Source organism: Abramis brama, assembly GCF_963993115.1.
Source record: "Abramis brama genome assembly, chromosome: 3".
NCBI lineage: Eukaryota > Metazoa > Chordata > Actinopteri > Cypriniformes > Leuciscidae > Abramis > Abramis brama.
In genome coordinates this window covers 46,658,302-46,680,191 of record NC_139965.1, presented here as the reverse complement: position 1 = coordinate 46,680,191, position 21,890 = coordinate 46,658,302, and the positions used below count along the sequence as shown (strand labels likewise).

At 44.0% G+C, this 21,890-nt stretch overlaps 1 protein-coding gene across 1 annotated transcript in view; it reads right to left on the bottom strand.

Annotated features, from left to right (window-relative positions):
* col25a1 (collagen type XXV alpha 1 chain) overlaps positions 1–21,890 on the bottom strand; it is a 557,626-nt gene that overhangs the window by 286,880 nt on the left and 248,856 nt on the right. The window contains exon 3 of the mRNA XM_084109878.1: positions 16,014–16,058. Coding sequence (XP_083966004.1) covers positions 16,014–16,058 — 45 coding nt within the window. The remainder of the gene's footprint in view (positions 1–16,013; positions 16,059–21,890) is intronic.

Genomic DNA, 21,890 nt, shown 5'->3' with positions numbered 1-21,890 from the left:
GTCGATCGGAAACATGAATGAAAAACATACATCACTTACTCCGTTGCTCTGATTGGTTGTAGGTCTATCCAATTGAGTGCAGAGGCATTTTCCTTCCTGGTTCGGTTGAAACACACCCCATAATCAAAGCTCAATGGAGCAGTATCAGACTCATATTCTGACTAGAATCTGAGTATGGCGACGTCAGGCTAACAACCTCTGACATGCTTGGCGAAAGTTCTACCACTGGACCATTAAGATACACGTTGATCATAGAGGCGGATCTATGTATTTGTTCACACGAAAATTCTCGCCACAGACAACATATATTAGGGTACGTCTCATTAAAAGACTAATTAAACCCCATGTAGCCTACTATTTAAATCGATTGCTGGACATCGTAATGTTATTGTACATATATCTGATTTAGCATTGTAGCAACCCCCAAACCACCTGTCCCACCCACTTTTTAAAACAAAGTTACGCCACTGTTCCCGACCCTGTCAATCGCTGATTCGGCGGACCTGTCACCTGTCGAAACACTTGTGAAACACTCCGAAGCTTTATTTAGCCGTAGTCACGTGACATGGGTGTTTTGAATCACGCTTCGGATCAGTGTTTCGAAACATCTGCGCTTCGGGATCTCGTAAAGCTTCGGAACGTAAGTTTCGCGTCAGCCATCCCTAGCTTTATCATTTGCTCATTTGTATTATATCTGTTTTTTTATTTGTTGAACATCAATTAAATTTTTACTCTTAGATGGGTTTGGAAGTTTTTTGTATGTCCTAATTCAGGGAACAGACAGTCTCTATATGATGATATCTAGGTGAAAGAGTCTCTATGTGATGGGATTTATCTGACCTTGGTGACGTGAGACAACTAGCAGACGGTCGGTTTAGCCAGTCTGTCTGCTTCCTGACCTGAGCCCCAATTCATGTTTGAGCTCTAAGACTATGTGCCATATTGCTAGAGAGAAGAGCAGCACCATCCCAGGAGGGATGAATACCATCTCTTTTCAACAGGTCATGTCTGCCCCAAAAACTTTTCCAATTGTCTATGAATTCTATATTATTTTGCGGACACCACTTAGACAGCCAGCCACTGAGTGAGGACAATCTACTAAGTATCTCATCACTCCTGCAAACAGGAAGTGGGCCAGAGCAAATTACAGTGCCTGACATCGTACTTGCAAGTTTAGACATCTCTTTAACGTTAATTTTAGTGATCTCCGACTGGCGGAGTCGAACATCATTAGTGCTGACGTGAATAATAATCTTAGAGAATTTACGATTAGCATTAGCCAGCACTTTTAAATTTGCTTTGATGTCAGGCGCTCTGGCTCCCGGCAAACATGTGACTATAGTGGCTGGTGTCTCTATTTTCATGTTCCGTGTAATAGAATCGCCAATAACTAGGGCACATTCAAGAGGATTCACAGTGGGTGTTTCACTGAGAGGGGAGAACCTGTTTAGTGTTGAAATCCAAAGCAGTATCTAAAGTTCTTGCACTCTTACAATTAACCTCAATTAAAGTTTGGATGCGTGTCTGAGTTCTGAAATCTTCTCCACCAGCCTGACTATCTCCCTGCATTCATCACATGTAAATCCTGTGCTGACAGAGAAGGCTATGCTATACATGTTACATGAAGTGCAAGTGACAATAAAGCTCCTTTCACACAGAGATTCGAAAAATACACGGATAAAGTGACCCAGGTTCGTTTGATTTTGGTTCATTCACACTGCCAGTGATTTTCTGGAATCAGAGAGTGCGTTCACACACAACCCGTAAAAATCCCGTAAAGACACGTGACATCGATGTGACTTGTAATGTCTCAGCAGCGTCTTAAGTTTGCTTATGAGCCACTCTTGTGCATTTTTTTCTCTGATTCAATCATAAACTTGCGCATTACGTACCGTTTCACTAGCTGGCGAACGATCCCGGCTTCAGGGTCATCCCTACGACATGGCATTATTACGGCTTTTGTTCACACAGCGCGCGTCCCGGGACTGAACGCAGCAATGTTACTCGGTCCCAAACCCGGCCCCGATGCCGGCATCAATCCCGGGTCGTGTTTGCGTTCACACAGAAGGCGTTCTGGCAATTTCCTGGCAATTTGCCGGGATCATCGCGCCGTGTGAAAGGGGCTCATGAGGAGAAGATGACATGACTCACCATGTTTGTTGACTGATCCTACTCACCTAAGTTGTTTGAAGAACTCGTAAAAGTAGCGAGCGCGCAAGAGGAAAAAATAAAAAATTAAATAAAGAGCGCAGGAATGGCATGCTAACAGGCTAGCGAGTTACTAGCATGTTGTGCTAGCAATAACGATTTAGACTGAAGCTAGCGATGTGAGGTTGAGTAAGCTATATTTAGCAGTATAAACAACAAGGAATGATAGTAAATAATGATTAAAAACATAAAGTTATACGAAGCTTACAGACGCAAACCAATGCTACAGCAGCCCATTATAAAATTGTTAAATGTTACTGTTAAATGCTGTGTTGTGTTGGGACTGTTGTCATGAATACTGTTACTTGTGCCATGTTTGAAGTCCTACAGTATATAGTTTTCTTGTTGGATAGTCTTGATTATTCCCAGGTGTCTTGTTAGCTTATTAGCCCCTGTGTATACTGTATATAGCCCTTGTGTCACTTGTTCTTTGTCAGATGCAGTTTGTTGTTGTCTCAGTTCTCTGTGTTCCTCTGTTCTTGGTTCTTTTTTTTCTTTTCTTTTTCTCGTCTTATTTAACACCCCTCACAGTTAGATCATCATCTCTGGCTGCCATCACTTCTGTCTACCTGCACGTTACCGTTACACTTTTGCCTTTTTCCAGCTTTTTCTTCCCGGGTTTCGCAATCAATACTACACTGTTCATAATGTGGGGTAGGAAGATGGAAGATAGGAAGATGCTGAACACTATAAACTGAAAAAAAGGTGTTGGATTTACATGGTTTATTTATATGCATTGGTTCCATGTGAATCAATTAAGTAAAACAAACAATTTGTTCACAAAACTTCAACATCATTGAAAGAAGTTTATTTTATGTGATCAAATTAAGAAGTCTCCAAGTGATTTCCCAGGTAGGATTTTGTCACATCACTCAATTATAAAGTAGTACTAGCTTGCCAACCAACTGATAGCGAGCAGTAGCACATATTAGCATACTAAAGTTTAAGTACATCTTAAATATCTTTTAAAATACGGAGTACATATCAGTGCATTTATACAGTATTTTTTTTTTATTCTTCCATGTTTCAAGGCAAGTAAAACTAAGCCTATTGCAACATTTTTTTTTTATATATATACTGGGGAAATATACTCTTGTTCCATGTAGTTACAGGGTAAGTGTGACATTGTGGGCTGTAAATTAAAGTGGTGCTTGTTACCCTCTTGTTATATGAAGTTACAGGGTAAGTACAATAAAACCAATCTGATATCACTAACTCTGAAACCTTTTTTGTAAAACAACCTATTTACAACACTTCTTATTCATTTATAAAATAAAAAATAAAAATCAACTTCTCATTTCAAATACTAAAGTCCTGACAGGAAGTAGCACGTTTTGTTCCTTTTTTCTATTGTTTGGCTTCCTCCTTCTCTTGTTCCTCTTCTCCATTTCATTCTTTCCACTGATGGATCTTAAGAAGGAATTCCATTTCTTTTGCTATTCTGTATTAAAATAAAATTCAGTACACCCTGGTCAGTTCTCATAATTTACTCATCTTTTTCGCTTGAGCTTCAAGTTATTTCAAGTGTGAACTCAACCCTCTCATGCACGCACAGGTGAGAGTTGGTTGGAAGCGATAGTCTACAGTTTAAAAAGTACTTATTGTTTTACTTCAGAAGACATTGTTTCATCCATTGAGGTAGTATGGATTACCGTTGTTATTGTTGTATGTGCTGTTTGATGCTTCAACTTTTAGGAACCAATGAGCTTTCATTAGCAGAGATCATTTATTTTTCTAAAAACCTTTGTTTGTGTTCATCTGAAGAAAGTAAGTCATATACATCTCGGATGCTATGAGGGTAAAAGATGAGTAAATTGTGAGGACATTTCTGGGTGTACCGTATTTTCTTTTAATACATACTTACAGAATAACAAGATGCGGATCGGATTCCTTCTTAAGATTAATCAATGGAAAGAAAGAAGAACATGAGGAGGAAGCCAAGCAAAAGAAACAAATAAGAGTTGTAAATCTGTTTTATAATTGTTTTTCAAATAAAGATTTCCCAGTGATATCAGGTTGATATAATTTTCCTGGTGGTCACCCCTTTATTCCCCAAACTTTCCATATTGTTTCCTTATACCGACACGTATGTACTTTATATGTACACTATAATTAACGAAAGTTACGCTCTAAATTTGTTTTACTTACACAGTATTTTCCGGTCTGTAATCCAAAGCATTACTAAACTCTGCAGCCATAGTTTCATAAGCCATAAACACTTTGCTTCAGGTTTTGACAAAAGTAGTATAACTGCTCATGAATAGCTCAGGAAAAGCCTTGTGCATCCAGCGCTCAATGGTGTTTTTAGCCCCCAATGGCTCCTTCCAGGCAGCTAACCCTAACCTCAACCTTAAACCTACCCATCTCCTCGCTGCCTGGAAGGCACCGTTGGGGGCTAAAAACACCAAACACATCCAACACTGACCAACAGTTTTGCTTAGGCACAAATGCCCGCAGAAGCCTCACTCAGCAGCTTTCCACTCCCGTCTAAACCCCTCACCCCATCAACCCACCCAAACAACAGTCTCTTCATTTTAAAACTCTTTTTACTTATGTTTTGATGACATATCACACTGAGCTTTAGTTCCTGAGTAAAAACCTTGGTGTTTTTTCTCATTTGCACTTCTCTTTCAATTAACTGGTCGCTGTGGGCCGTAGGTGACCAGATAAAAGGATGTTTCATTTAACATAAAGGTTTGCGCTTCTCAGGTTTGGAAACCCTCTGGCCAGGCAAATATGGATGTAAAAGCAGATTCAGGATTTAACTCCCATTTGCATTGCTTCAGTTAAATACGTCTCCCCAAAATACTTAAAATCTTTCTCAACTGTTTCTCTCAACAGAACTTGTTTTCTGACAAAAGCCCCATTTCTCACACCGTTTGTCATTGTCATTTTGCCTCAGGGCCGTGTAGTGGGGGCGGTCACTTCGGGAATCGAAGCTCGCATCAAACAAGCTCTGGCTGGAGTCAGGTCAAGTCTGCTTTTTGTTCCTGACTCGATCCGCACCGTTCTCCAGTGGGGTCTTTCTTCCAGACTCACGTGTCACCCAAGGAGTGAGGCGGTTGCTGGCTGCCATTCGCCAGCGGTTTTGGTGGCCTGCAATGGCAGAGGACATCCGTTGGTTTGTGGGTGCTTGCTCGGTCTGTCTATCCTTCAATCTACCATCCGCTGGTCTGTTACATCCCCTTCCTATCCCTTCCTGCACCTGGTCACATATTGCCCTGAATTTTGTCACTGGTCTCCCTCCATCCAGTGGCAATACTGTGATTGTCACCGTAGTGGATCGCTTTTCTAAGGCAGTCAACTTCATGTCATCGCCCACGTCTTTCAGATCCTTGGTCTTCCGGTGGTCTCTGACAGGGGGCCCCAGTTCGTTTCCCATTTTTGGAGGGAGTTCTGTCGGCAGATTCGAGCCTCTGCTAGTCTGTTGTCAGGATTTCTTCCGCAGACCAACGGCCAGTCCGAGCGGGTAAACCAGGATTTCGGGCTAATGCTCTGATGACTGGCTTCCCACAACCCCTCAACCTGGAGTCAGCAGCTAACTTGGGCGAAGTATGCTCATAACTCTTTGCCAGTGTCATCAACTGTGTTTTCCCGTTCATGTGTTGCCTGGATTACTCAGCTCCTCACTTTGAGTCCTGTGTTGTGTTCTCCTCATGTCTCTTCTGTGTCTGTTTTCTCTGCCCAGTTGTGTTGCAGTTCCCGGTTCCTCTCCAGCATTTACTGGTCTTAGACTGTTCTATCGCTGCTGACCATTTGGACTGTTACTGGTGCTGGAGTTTTCCTGGGTTACCGTTTGCCTTTCTGGACTGCTTTCTGCTGTGAACACATGCCCGTTTCTGATCGTGATGAGGGGGTGGTTTCTGGAATTCACTACTTCAGTTTATATCTAATGAGTGATTATAATCAAGGTATTAATCAATATTTTTCCTTCTAAATATCACATGAGTTGAATGACTTCTCTAGGCTTATGAGATTTTACTTTGTTATAGAAGTTACCAGTGTGATTACTGACATTTTCTCTAATCATGTATTTTCTAATGTCTGTATTTGATATCTGAGAGGTGACTGCGGGTCTAGCCTATGCTAGGAATGCAGTAACAGTGCTTGCTCATTTTGTCCGGCTTCCAGAAATGAAATATTGACTTGTTTTGTGTTTGAGAAAGGTTTTCAACATGTGTCGATACATACCTCTGTTTTTCTAGGGTACCCTGACAACTATGGTCACAGGGGTCATTGAAGTCTATAGTTTAAGGGACCATTTCTTTGTTAAAGCCTTAATTTTTACTGTTAGAGTAAAGTGTCCTCTCCTTGAGAACGAAGAACGAATTATCTTGATGTTTTGAGAAGACTCTCCTGTTTATAGTTAGAGCCTAGCCAAATCAAAACCTTAAAAAAGCTGTGTGTCGGTGTGTGTGTTAGTATTCTTGGTTAAAGTTTAAGGAACAAGTGGCATTATTGGAGATGGACTGACTTGTTTTCTTCGACATGTTGGTGACTAGAAACACAGATCTGCGACCTGGAAGGTCACAATGTGCCTAACTTCAGGGTCTGAGTGTCAGCCGCATAATCAATGGAGATACGCCTTAGTCTATCTGTTTATGTGTGGAAAATGTGTGTATCTATTTTGTGTAATTATCTTTGCAAGAGGGGCGGCCTACAAACTCCTTGTGAGTCTTGAAGCTGACTTCTGTCTGATGAAACTGCAAACTATCTTCAGTATTTCTTTAATTTATTATAATTCTGACTCTTGTCTTCAGTTGACTGCACTCTTGACTCCGGGTCTTCATTCATCATATCTGGTTCTGGGTCTTTAACTGTAAATCCCCTTACAGTGAGTTGGGATGCCCCTGTTGGTTCTGTTTGCTCCTCACCTGACCATCCTGCTTGTCTGACACTGATTCTCGCTTCATGATTCGGATTTGATTGCCCTGAACTCTGATGCCTGCCTGCCTGACCTCTCTTCTCTGCTGTTCCGATCTTGTCTGGAGGACAAGACTATATCTATATATATAGTTTCCTGGGGTACAAAAAACCAAACTAACAAGGGCACCCCAGGAAACATTATATATATATATCAGAGTTTCCGCTAGAAAAAAATGGTGCCGGTCAAAGTGACCAGCAGAGGTTTCGTTTTCCGGACATTTTGATGATATGCCGGTCAAATATCGCCTCTTAATTAGTCAAGTTGAGGAAAACTGGAGGAAGGCTATGTAACTTAAAAAATGACATAATCAGGCCGAATGCAACATGTTTATTAGCCTAACTTTCAAATAAAAAAAACGGAAAAAAAAACATGAACGTCCGATTGGCGTCAATCAACGCCAATTGTTTTTACTATGGTTTCACATTCATAGTTTGACAAACCAATCCCCCTTCCCCACATAGAATATCTGAAGCCTATTGTTTTTACTCAAGCGAACTTCCCAGTGTCTCTCCACAACCTGCAATGCGCATAAGCCGCGTAACCTTGTTAGGCGACTTCGCTGCTTTGTCTTGATCCGATTCTGCAGCGAGAACCCCCTCTCTGCAGGAACACTCGAGACCCATTTTCTACTATGGTTTTGTACGTTTCTTCATTCGGATCTATTTGCGATCCATTTCATTCTAAACAAACAACGCAGTTTATATGGTTCGTCCTTGTTTCATTATTCATTAAGATAATAATTAATAAATGCGCACATAATTATCAGTGAACTTGATAAATGTTGCAGATATGTTTTGCTATGCATGCACAAACAAATGCCTTTCAACTTATGTGTGCAAAATTCTGAATAAAAAGAATGTGCAGCAATTTGTACAAATAGAGAGTCTAGGTCTACTATACGTGTTGTAGCCATTAAATAAGCTAATTTAGTTTAATATTTGTTAAAATATTATAATGTTATTTTTTAATTTATGTTGATTATGAAAAGTGAACCGCACGAGTAGGATAGGATGCGTAATATCGAGAGACATGGAGCGGGTCAGACATGATTTTGACCACTTAATTAAGTTTGGTTTTGTAGAAAGACTTTTTTGAAGTGAATTTCGTTTTGTATAAATTGTATCTTAATTTAATATTTTTTTTATCAACCAATTGCCTGTATTTAATAAATAAGCAGCAAATATAGCAGACGATAGGCCTAATCATGCAGGCGCCCGCGCGGTCACTTGCATTGCTCGTGAACGGGAGCGCATCTCATCCTAATTTAACGAAACTCAGCGTATAGGCCTCACAGACATGAAATATATCTTAAGAAAGCTTGAAATGTCTTTTTAACAATTTAAAACGAAAAGAAATAGGCTACTCTCTGATTATGTAATCGATGATGTGCATTTCTCTCTATAGGCGCGTTCATAAGGAGATGGTGATCGTCAACTTCATCTTTACAGCTGTTGTTGCTGTTAATAAACTAAAAATAATAGGCCTATAATTGTATTAAACAATAAATTCAATGGAATTGTAATTGTATTAAAAAAGCAAAAATCCTGTTTAAGTTTTTTTTTTTTTTTACGCATTAAATTCAGGTAGGCTACTGAGTCACTGTCCTCAGTGCTGCAGAAAAGCGCTGAAACGGAGATGAAGGGGAACCCGTTTTTATTTTATTTTTTTATTTTTTGGCTTATTTTAACTGGCCCATCCAGTTTTCTGGAGGCCCACCTACAATCAAAATCCTGGCGCCGTTAGTGCTTCGCAGCGGTCTGATATCAAGAAATAACAGACCGCATTCCACATTGGAATTCAACCAAGCCATGTAATAATGTTTAATAACTTTCAAACGGTAGAGCCTGTTCCTTTATAACATAGCCAAAGGTCGGTGTATTTTTGCTTTATACATTTTAGGCTTATTCTCAAATTCAGATTGTGTTAGGGGGGCGGGATTATAAGGCAATTTTAATCGGACAATTTGACCGGAGAGATTTAATTTTGTCGGACATTTCATTTTTTTCCGGCCAATGTCCGGTAATTACCGGACAACGGAAACGTACTCGGTTACCTAATGTAACCTCGGTTCTCTCTAGAAGAGGGAACGAGTATTGCGTAAGTAGCTTACGCTTCGGGAAAGTTCTCTTTCTTCGAGATCTGAAGCCAAAAAATTATCCTTAATTTTGCATTTATTGTCAACACAGTGCAGCGGCAGGCAGACCAAAGCAAGCTGTATAAGCGTGCTCATTGGCTGCCAGGCGGCAACTGCTTAAGCCTACCAGTGAGCCCCGCGTGACGCTTCGCGCCCTCCACACCCTTCTAACCGTCAAGAAGGGTGTGGCCAGTGTGTATATATTGAGGGCTCACAGGCTGAACTCTGGTTTTCATAGTCTGAAGCACAAAAGCTCGTGGCGCGTCACGGCAGGTTACGCAATACTCGTTCCCTCTTCTAGAGAGAACCGAGGTTACATTAGGTAACCGAGTACGTTCTCTTACGAGAGGTTCAATCGTATTGCGTAAGTAGCTTACGCTTCGGGAACCCATTGTCAACGCCGTGCGCGCCGAGCATCCAACACATGAATCCCAGGGAGACCGGGGAAAAACATAACGTTGAAACAGGTGGCCGGTCGGGCCAACACCTGTACTAAGCACTTCACTTCACATAAATGATAGAGCGGCATAGCCGGTCTGTATACATCAGTGGAAATGGTGTGGCCGGCAGCGCGGGCCCACACAGTGCATAAACACGTATAGGGAAAGGGAATAGAGCAGAAACACTGGTCTATTTGTGGAAAAGAATCCTTCCCCTGGTGCCAACCAGAAAATTAACCAGTATGTGGACATAGTCTGCGCATAAGCGACTGGGCAGCATACATGCCACTTATACTGATAACAGTTTAGCCTGCAGGGCGGGAACTTCCAGGTTATAAAACCTCACAAATGTAGATGGGGAGGCCCAGCCCGCCGCCATACAAATATCGTGAATAGAAATTCCGCTGGACCAGGCCCACGAAGAGGCCATGCCTCTAGTGGAGTGGGCTCTGACACCCAAAGGACACTGCAGGTGTTTGGAGGCGTAAGCTGCTGCAATCGCGTCCACTATCCACCTGGACAGGCTCTGTTTCTGCGTCCGCCAAAAGAAACAAAGAGCTGCTCGGACTGCCTGAAAGCGGCGGAACACGTGATGTAAACTCTCAGCGCTTACAACCATTGGAGGTTATCACTGTCCCCGTTATCGGATATTGGCAGAGCCGAGAGGGAGATGATTTGTGCCCTAAAGGGGGTACCAATCGCTTTGGGAATATACCCGTGTCTCAGTCTGAGAATGACTTTAGAGTCATTCGGTCCGAACTCAAGACATGCAGGGCTAATAGATAGCGCGTGCAGATCCCCCACGCGTTTTACTGAAGACAGAGCTATCAGAAAAACGGTTTTGAGCGAAAGGTACTTAGGATCCACAGATTCAAGCGGTTCAAAAGGAAAAGCCTTCAGGGCCTCCAGGACCAAGGACAGATCCCAAATAGGAACCGAGGGGGGCCGCGGGGGATTCATCCGCCTGGCTCCTCTGAGGAAACGGATAATAAGCTCATTCCTTCCGATTGCCCGGCTGCGCGTCGTCTCAGCGAACGCTGCAATAGCCGCCACATACACTTTGAGCGTGGAAGGGGACCTGCCCTTTTCCAACAGCTCCTGTAGGAAGGAGAGCACTTGCGGAACCCCACATGTGCGTGGATCAAAGCTCTTAGTAGCGCACCATTTAGAGAACACAGACCACTTAGACGCATAGAGCCGTCTCGTGGAGGGAGCTCTAGACTGCGTGATCGTAGCGGGCGCATACGTAACAGACCCAGCTGAAGCACTGCTGCAGCTGAAGCCATACAACCCAGCATCCTCTGAAATGTCTTGAGAGGTGCGGTGCTGCCCGGCTGGAAGGACGCGGCCAGGTGTCGAATGCAGCGACAGGCGGGCCGTCATTGCCACAGTGTCCAGATCCAAACCCAGAAAAGAGGTTGATTGACTGGGCACTAATGAGCTCTTGGTCCAGTTGACCGTGAGCCTCAGGCTGTCCAGGTGGCTTAGAAGCACTGTTCTGTGGGCGATGAGTTCGGCCTCTGACTGTGCTAGAATTAGCCAATCGTCCAAGTAGTTCAGAATTCGCATTCCCCGACCCCTCAGGGGAGCGAGAGCCGTGTCCATGCACTTCGTAAATGCACGGGGTGCCAACGACAGGCCGAAAGGCAGGACGGTGTACTGATATACCTGACCGTCGAAGGCGAATCTCAAGAATGGCCTGTGATGGGGTATTATCTGGATCTGAAAGTACACGTCTTTTAGATCGAGAGATATAAACCAGTCCCTCGGGCAAATTTGCGCGAGAATTTGCCCGGTTGTGAGCATTTTGAACGGTCTTCTCATAAGAGCCTTGTTCAAACATCTTAGATCCAAAATTGGTCTGAGAGCTCCGTCCTTCTTGGGAACGAGGAAATAACGGCTGAAAAAGCCCGACTCGCTCATAGAAGGGGAAACCGGTTCTATAGCCCCTTTGCACAGAAGTGTAGCTATTTCTGCTCGAAGTAGATGTGCTACTTCTCCATTCACTCTCGTCTCGGTACGCGCCTGAAAGCGCAGGGGGCGGCGAGCGAACTGCAGAGTATAGCCCTTTTTAACTGTGCTTAGCACCCATTCTGATGCGCCTGGAATAGCTTCCCACGCTTTTGAGTGTGAAGCCAGGGGCAGAATGGCCTCCGGGCTCTGATCGCTGCGCGTCGCGGGCTCGAGAGCTCGAAACGGAGGGGTGGGCGCAGCGCGCGCGCTCTTGGTGCTTAGATACGGCGGATCGCACGCAGCGATAGCTGGCCGTTTTACACACGGTGTCCCGGTGGCTTGGACGGGGAACATATAGTGTGAGCCGCGACGCGCAAGGGCGGCGTCGGGGCGAAATGTTCGTTAGTATGTGTGAGCGCTCGAAGGCGGGCACAGGACTTACATTTAAAACATGACCGGTCGTGAGAGGCCGTGTGACAGAGCGGGCAGTGAGTAGGTGTGGGCACGGTGAGGTGGACACGTGACCTACTTTTAACACTCGAGCGGCTTCTGCCTGCTTTGTGAGAGTGGGCTCTGTGAGAAACACGGGATTTATAGTGCTTGTGTGCAGGGGTGAACACGGAAACGTGGGCACATACACTGCATTTGAAACACATACGGCGTGAGCCGTGCAACCAGACATTATGCTCATTTGAGATTTCTCTGGGTCGCCGTGAGAACGGTGGTTGCGCGCAGGCGAGCGGGTAAATATACCGGCTCGTTGACTGCGAAGTAAACATCTGCAGTAGCCGTGGCAACGGGGACTGACAGAGCGTGAAGCTTTGACAGTGGTCCAGCCGCAGCGGGACTTAACTGTCTTTTCTTCCCTCGTGTTTAGACACTCATAAATACTCAAGCACCATGAGTAGGAGTGGTACGAGAGGCGGGTTCATTTTCTGTATGTAAGAAAAACTGGCCGCGAGCTCGGAGAAGCGAACAGCATCAATTTTTATCTGCCGCGAGAGCCGGGATCGAACACGGGTCTCTAGCGCGAAAGCCTATGATTCTGCCACTGAACCACAGGGGAGAACACATTACCTTGCAGTTAGCGCGAAGATATAAGAGAGCGACCTCATGTTCGTTTGCAGGCGTGCGTGTATAAAAACAGGCTCGTTTACTGCAATAGTAATATTTCCAGCCGCCTGAACTTAAGAGGGGACTGAGAAATGTGTGAGAATTGGCGGTTTGTCCGGCCACAGCGGGACTAAAACACTCTCTCTCCTCTTTTCGCCGGTGAGTGAGGCGCGCGCGCTGAACGTTGCTCGTGACCGTCCGCTCTGTTATCCCTTGTGAACGGCGCAATCTGCGCGGCCCAACAAGGGGGAGAGCGGGTTCGCTTTCTGTATGTAAGAAAAGCTGGCCGCGAGCTCGGAGAAGCGAACAGCATAAATTATTAACTGCCGCGAGAGCCGGGATCGAACTCGGGTCTCTGGCGCGAAAGCCTAAGATTCCGCCACTGAGCCACAGGGGAGAATACAATAGCTTTTGGTTAGAGCGAGCATATAAGAGAGCGTCATGTCTTGTGACGGCGTTTGCTTGCAGGCGTGCGTGTATTTATAACAGGCTCGTATACTGCGATATGAACAATTCCAGTCGCCTGAACTTAACAGGGGACTGAGAAATGGAGGTAGGTCCGGCCACAGCGGGACGAAAACACTCTGTTCTCCTTTTCGCCGGTGAGTGACGCGCGAGGACGGAGTAGCTTTCTTGTAACGTAAAGAGAGCTCCAAGACCATCCGCTTCTGCCATCCCTTGTGAGCGGCGCAGTTTGCGCGGCTCGAACAGAGGGAGAGGAAGCTCGCTCCGAGACCATCCGCTTCTGCCATCCCTTGTGAGCGGCGCAGTAGCGCGGCTCGAACAGAGGGAGAGTGTCTATCTCATTCGCCTCATCCCCTGACGCGGCGGCGGCGGCGGCGCGGGCGAGAGCCGGCGGTTGAGCGGCCGGGAGGGGGGGCGGAGAGGGCGAGAGAGAAGCTCGAGGGAGAGGTTCCGGCGAGCTCCTCAGTCACAACAGTCTCCGGTGGTCTCTGCGAGCGGCGCTTCTTCTTGCGCGGCCCGGCAGGGACAGGCAGAGCGACAGCTTGGTCGAAAACTTCAAGTCGAGCCCGCAGGGTCGACATTGAAAGTTCCTCGCACTCGGGGCAGCCGCCCGTAGAGAGTGCGGTGGCGGCGTGCTCGCGGCCCAGGCAGAGTGCAGAAGAGGTGGCGGTTTCCGTTGCTGAGCGGGGCGATTTCAACCCCAATTTCAACCACTTCAAGAATTGTGTCCACTGCAACCGACTTGCAAGTATCAATTTAATGAGGTGCTCTGAAATAAGCTGATGGTTATTTTCAATGTTAAATAGATCTTGCTCCATAGTTCTATTTCCTGCTTCCGGGTCCATAACACTCACCCCTTTACCTATGCACCAGTGACTTTTGACACTCAGGGACCCATCAACGCACTCCAATTTCAACCACTTCAAGAATTGTGTCCACTGCAACCGACTTGCAAGTATCAATTTAATGAGGTGCTCTGAAATAAGCTGATGGTTATTTTCAATGTTAAATAGATCTTGCTCCATAGTTCTATTTCCTGCTTCCGGGTCCATAACACTCACCCCTTTACCTATGCATGTATGTATGGATGAATGTATGTATGTTTGTTTGTTTGTTTAGTGTTAGTTATGTTTGTGAGTTAGTTAATAAAACTTGTGCACAATATGGATGTGGTTTCTAAGTGTCTCGGCTTGCATACAAAGTCCCTTTTACGATCTTGATCTTGTTACATGCTCTAAGCACTGTACATGCTAAGGAATAATCATCTTTCAGTGACCATAAAAGATACACTTTTCTTAGAATAAATGAATAATCAAAGAGTTCGTTGGAACTGATTAATTGATTGTAATATTAATTGGCTTACCTCAAAGTTAACCTAATTAACTGACCCAAATATTAATAAATAATCATAATTAGTAATTATGGATTATTATTAATATTTCCTCTTTGAGCTAATATTGTTACAACAACATAATGCAACATACCGAATAATGCACTGCTGAGACATTCACATTGTTGGAAAAAAAACTACTTTACTAGCATTAGGATCCTTTGGAAGATAATGTTATTGATCCCGTGTCGATCTCTTCTTGTTCTCATGTAATTATTCACTAACACGCCAGTGGGCGGCGCCAAAGACGCGGTGATGTAGACGTAGGCATTGATATTCTTCTGTAAAGGTGGAATTTCGCTGCCCTATGACGTTATAAGTCCCCACTTTTCAGATCCTGTCGTTTTCTGGCCTTGGTTTCAATAAAAGCTGTTTTTTGAATAACAAGGAAGTTTTGAGTTTTGAAACTTACAGGATATTTTTATAGTATAACGACCTCTTAACTGTTAAAAGATCAAAAAAAAAAAAAAAAATGTAATTCTCAGTTCATGACCCCTTTAAACTGTCTTTATTATTGTTTCAATAAATTGAAGTTAAGCATTCTTCTGCTTTTTGGTCCTCCTTCCTCAGACCGTGACACAAATTTGGTTACGTTTTGGCTCATATACTGTAGATATTGGCACATCAGACAAATCTTTCTCATCCCAGCCATACAACTTGCTGTTTCTGCAAAAAACATGGGGCTATTGTTCCTGCATTATAGAAGAATTGCCCAATTTTTAATTTATACTGGCCCTGGTAGACCACTGGTCATCTAATGTGTCACACTTACAGATTCAAACACAGATTTTTACAAAAGAATTTTAAATGAGAAAATGAAATAGTAATCTAGTGGAATGTACTTTAATATGCAATCATTTGAATTAGCTTTTTATGGATGGTAGTAAAGAAAGTAGTTCTTGTATAACCCACATGTTCCACTTCAGAATACCATTGGTACTCTGCAAATACATAGTTTGGATTAAAGACTTTTTTTTTTTTTTTTTTAGTGATCCTGAAACCATTACCTACTGCATGCTTTTGTGGTGCCACTTACATGTGTATTCCAGAAAGTGGTTGGGCCCATTTGGCCTGAGTCTGCACCTCTAACTGGAGGTTGGGTAAAAACGGAACAAATGGTAACAGCTAATGCAATAAACCAAACCCTTAAGAATGTCAGTCATTGGACACAGAATCCAATGCTGGCATGTAATTGTACTGATAGACTCCTCCAAGCACTTGGAAATTGTGGTTAAGGGGAACATTTACTAACCATCCCACAGACTAAGGCCCACAAATAATTTTCATAATTTAACATTTTAAATGTTTGGCCACTGAGTGAGACAACCAGTGTAATACCTTATAAACAGAGTTAAAAAACAAAAACAAAACAAAAAAACTCACCAGGTTCTCCATTGTGTCCTCTTCTTCCCCTTTTGCCCGCTGGACCTAGAGCAGGTAAGAAAACATTATTTACATGTTAATAGTATACCATCAACATTGAATAAGAAAATGAAATCATACTAATCACTGCATGCACAATTGCACATAATTAAGGCTTTATCCAATTAATGCTTTTAAAGATAAGATATTTGAAATCAACAAATATTGTATTGTATTGAAATATAAGATATTTCTATCTTATATCAAATCTGCTCTCCATAATTTTTTTTCAATAAATTATGCTATTTGAGCACCGTATGTTGTAAAACTATATACAATCTCATACATCAGAAATGAGCACGCCTACAAAGTTTATTTTTCAAAATAGGGCGTTTTTATAAAAACTGTTTTATATATAATATCCAAGCATTGCCATCAGATAGTCTCCAGCCATTGTCATTGTAGTAAATCTTGACAAACAAAACTTTTAGCCAATGCCAAGACGATTTTATAAATATCTATGCTTTTTATCTTCGCATGTGCACATAGAGGAGTTTTTATGATTATGTACAGCTGTCTTAACCATTCAGAAGCGAGATCTTGGCTCTTTTTAATCATGATCTGATCTTTAATCATATCTCCTGTAAATAATGATGTGCCATTTTCCACGATTGGAGCATGTTCCATGATGTTACGAGCGAAAACATGACAAATGCTGCACTTGGTATATTATTTACATGGGGGAGAGAGGGCTTCATGTACAAAAACTCACTTGTGTTTAGTCAAAGCCCAAAACATTTGTGTTTGTTGTAATCTACTTCGTGACACCTTTCAAATGACATATGACACATGACTATCTGAGCTGTATTATGTTTTTGACATATTGGTCATTTGACATGACATTTTGTACAAAAAAGTATTTCATAAATTATGAAGATGTTTTTTTCTTTTCTTTTTTTTATAAGCAAATAACATACTTGGTTACTTGCGTAACCTCGGTTCCCTTAGAGATAAGGGAACGAGTACTGCGTTGCAAACGCTGTTGGAAAACTCCTTTTCTCGAGAATATTGAAGCCTTTATTTTAAAACGCATTGCAGCTGCACAGCGAGAGCATCATAGCTCGTCTGAGCGAGCTGATTGGCTGTGCTGCGGCAACTGCACAAACCTATGGCGAGTGAGCAGAGGCGCGCGATCCAATGGGAGTGCTTGGCGCCCTGCCAGACTCGAGCGTGCCAAAATGGGCAGGAGAGTATAAATTTAAAAAAAACTCGCCATATGACAGGTCTATATCGACTGAAGCGAAACACCTGATATGAGCGAAATAGCACGGCAACGCAACGCAGTACTCGTTCCCTTATCTCTAAGGGAACCGAGGTTACGTAAGTAACCAAGTACGTTCCCTCACGAGAACGTTCTCTCGTACTGCGTATGGCAAAGTATGTGGGAACCCAATTTAAAACGCCGTGCTATTCGCCTGTGACTACTCTGAGCAGTCCGGGGGGGCCCGGGACTATAACAGAGTAGTCTGAATATCACAGACTAGAACGTCGGGTTAAAAATGATATGCAAGTATATAGTGAAGCACAAGGGCCACTCAGTTATACATATAGGGCTGGGTCAAAAGAGCCAGGGACCTAGAATATTATTCCCACATAGAAATTGTGAAGTCAACACAAATGTCTTCGATAGGGACTCCACTGGACCATGCCCAAGAGGAAGCCATGCCTCTTGTGGAGTGAGCTCTTACACCTATGGGGCACGGGAGGCCCAGTGAGGTGTAGGCCAGAGAGATAGCATCCACTATCCATCTAGATAGTGTGAGTTTCGTGACCGGCAGCCACTTGGTGCGGCCCCCGAAACAGACAAAGAGCTGTTCAGACTGTCTGAAAGAGGCCGAACGCTCCAAATATATTCTCAGAGCTCTGACGGGGCAGGATGATCACTATCTTCTCTCGAAACTGGGAGAGCCGATAGAGAGATAAATTGGGCTCTGAACGGAGTTGAGAGCACCTTTGGTACATATCCGTGTCTTGGTTTAAGGAAGACTTTGGAGTCATTAGGTCCGAACTCAAGACAGGAAGCACTCGCGGAGAGCGCTTGTAAGTCCCCAACTCTTTTTACTGACTCCAGTTCTAACAGCAGAGCAGTTTTAAGAGAGAGGGGTCTTAGATCAGCCCACTGAAGTGGCTCGAAGGGGGGTCCCTTAAGAGCTCGTAGAACCAGAGAAAGGTCCCAGGGCGGCACTGAAGGTGGCCGAGGCGGGTTGAGCCTTCTGGCGATGAGGTCGCTTTTACCTAAAGAAGAGCTGGCCACTTGCACATGGAAGGCCACGATAGCTGCCACATACACTTTGAGCGTGGAGGGGAGCGTCCCGCGTCCAGCAGCTCTTGGAGAAAGGAAAGTACCGTTGGTACTTTGCAAATATGTGGGTCGAGGTTCCGAGCTAAACACCAGCTGGAGAACACTGACCATTTAAGGTGGTAGAGGCGCCTAGTAGATGGAGCTCTAGCCTCCATAATGGTATTCAGGACACCTTCTGGGAGATCCTGGGGTACCCGTTGAGGGGCCATGCATGGAGGGCCCACAAGTCAGGACGGGGGTGCCAGATAGTCCTGTTTGCCTGTTTGAGGAGGTCGCTCCTCAGCGGAATTGGCCACGGAGCTATCGCAGACAGCTGCATCAGCTCTGGGAACCAAATCTGGGTTTGCCAGAGGGGGGCTACAAGGAGGACTGCGCAATTGGTGTTCCTGATCCGTTCGATGGCCTGGGGTAGCATTGAGACCGGAGGAAACGCATAAAGGGGGAGGCTGGGCCACTCGTGGGCCAGCGCATCCCTGCTCTTTGAAAAGAAGATTGGGCAGTGACCTCTTTGCCTCAGAGGCGAAGAGGTCTACTTCTGCCTTCCCGAAGACCTCCCATAACAGGAGAACCGTCTGGGGGTGGAGTGACCATTCTTCTGGGGGAACATTGCCCCGAGAAAACATGTCTGCTCCTATGTTCATCGTGCCCGGCACGTGAGCTGCCCTGAGTGAGCGCAGGTTGGTTTGAGCCCATAGCAGTAGCTGTGTGGCTATGGCGAACAGGTTGCGAGACCTGAGGCCGCCCTGGCGATTTATGTATGAGACCACTGACATGTTGTCCGTGCGGACCAAGACGTGGTGTCCCGCCAGATATTGGAGGAAGGTTTCTAGGGCTAGAAAAAACGCTCTCATCTCGAGGCAGTTGATGTGTAGGCGTTTCTCCGAGCTCGACCAGAGGCCAGAGGCAGGCCTGCCCTCGTACAGGGCTCCCCAACCGGAGTTGGAAGCGTCTGTTGAAATGACCCTCCTCTCTGAAACCAAACCCATGCTCACACCCTGCTGATACCAGCTGGTGTTTTTCCAGCGGTCCAGAGCTTTGATACAGCGCTGGTCCACCCTGATATTCACGAGGCCCGAGCGCCATGCATGGGGTCGTACTTGAGGTGCTAGCCACAGCTGAAGAGGTCGCATACGCAGTAGGCCTAGTTGGAGTACTGATGATGCCGAAGCCATAAGGCCCAAGGATCCTCTGAAACGTTCGGAGGGGTACATAGGAGCCCTCTTTGAACGATGCGGCGAGCCGCTGAATTGATAGAGCCCGGTCTGTTGTGGGCCATGCTCTCATAAGTACGGAGTCGAGAACTGTTCCCAGGAACGTGATTCGTTGGCTGGGGGACAGTATACTCTTGGAAAAGTTTACCCTGAGCCCGAGGCATTCTAGATGGCTGAGGAGCCAGGCTTTGTGAGTATGGGACTCCGCCTCTGACTGAGTCAGTATGAGCCAGTCGTCGAGTATTCTGTCCTCAGTGTGTGTGACTGTACACAAATCGACAGATAGCTAACATGCTTCAAGAGAAAGTCAGAGGCTGGAGTAAAGTTCAAGGCTCTTTACTGTTGTCGTAATTCTCAAGAAGGAATCTTTGTAAAACTGAAATGATACAGAAAGATAGCACCAATCACTGAATGCTATTCAAACATTAACAGACATAAAATAATACACCTTTAAGCTACAAAGTTGTAACATATATTACATTCAGTTGGTATGCTTATAGCTGTAAATAACTTGTAAATATAGTATGTGCAGCTCAACAGCTAAACTAACAAACTATGAAAGGCTATACAATAGCAGTTTTCACGTTAACAAGAATGGAATATAACTACTAATGTGTTTAGTAGTACTAATAACTACTAAAAATCAACCAATGAAAGCAATGTAAGAATTATATATGAACACAATGAATCACTCCTAGATGACCACTAGGGGGAGAAAGTAACAAACTAAATGCAAAGTATTCTTACAGAACATGACACTCCCCGCCTGGTATTGATTAAATACCACTATCTGAATAATCTTATTGTGTCTGAATAAAAAAGGGGGATAGTCAGCTGCAAATATGGCTTGACCCCAAAAAAATTCTAACAAAAGGTTTCTCAGTGGTTTACAGTAGTATCAGATGTACTTAAAAACATACTAAAAGTTTACCAAAGTTTGACTCCAAGAAAGGCCCCATTTTCAAAATGGCGGCTGTCAGGACCCTTAAAATGACCATTACTCCTTTGTATTCCTCCTAGACCAGGAATACTGGTGCCTGATACATGTTTTGGTCATGTAATATTCTAATTAACATATTTGCATGATAGATAAGTGATTACAAGTACAATTATATATTAAAGCAATTGGTTACAAGCATATTTATGCGAAAAATAAGTAAAATTTCCCTTTAAGGCGAGACACTACAGGTGAATAGGGTAAAATTTTTGACTAGCAGATATCACCATGAAACTTTCCCAGTTGATTGTCTACATTAAGATGAGAAAAAAATGTATTACAAGTTTTCTGTAATTTAATGTTTAAATATGCAAATTAAGCATTATGTAATTAAATATGCGCTTATTTGCATAAAAAAAACAAAATCTGAGTATTGGATAAAGCCAGGTTCAAAATAATTTGTTCATTGTGTTCACATATTAGATGGGGAAAAAATTACGGTGTATGTGATGGCAGGGTGCTCCAGCAATCGCGGAGCAGCGGGATGATTTAGAACACCAACTTTTGTTGAATTGCTGAGAAAAATTTAAAAAAAATATATATGCTTTTGCCTGCCATGTCTCGCCTTAAGTAATTGCATATTTCTCCTTTCTCATATAGTTTTGCCTAGTGTTGGAGGTTTCTGTGGTTCATAACCATTCTTTTGATTCCAGTAAAGAATAAATTCATTAGAACTGTGTGGTACTGTCAAATTAGTCAAAACAGGGCAGCCACGTGAAGGCATGTGCTGATTGTCTGAACCCGTATAGAATCACACCAATGAGTTTCCTTTCCTCAGCACTCTTGAGAAGGATCGTCTCAGAAACAGGTCTCAAGAAGGTCCTCGCTGATCCAGATTTTGTGACCTTGAGTTCGATCTTCCTGACCTTCCCATCTTCATCAGGGAATGTCTTTGTAACCAGAGCTATGGGCCATTCATTCCGCTTCGCCTGGTTATCCTTAAGCAGAACCAGGTCACCTTTCTCAATGTTAGGTCGTACGTCCTGCCACTTGCTTCGGCTTTGCAGTGTAGGAAGGTACTCACGTCTCCATCTGCTCCAAAACGTGTTAGCCAGATGCTGCACCCGTCTCCACTGCTGGCGGTGAAGGTCTGTGCTGTCAAAGGTTCCCGGAGGAGGAGGGTAAGTAGACATCTTCTGAGTCAGAAGTGTAGCAGGGGTAAGGAGAAAGGGTGACTCCGGGTCTGAAGAAATAGGTGCGAGTGGCCTAGCATTAATAATTGCCGTGATCTCTGCCATTAAAGTAGACAACACCTCATGAGTGAGGCATGAAGGGTTGGTTTGCATAAGCATGGAGTTGAGTATCCGTCTGGCGAAACCAATCATTCG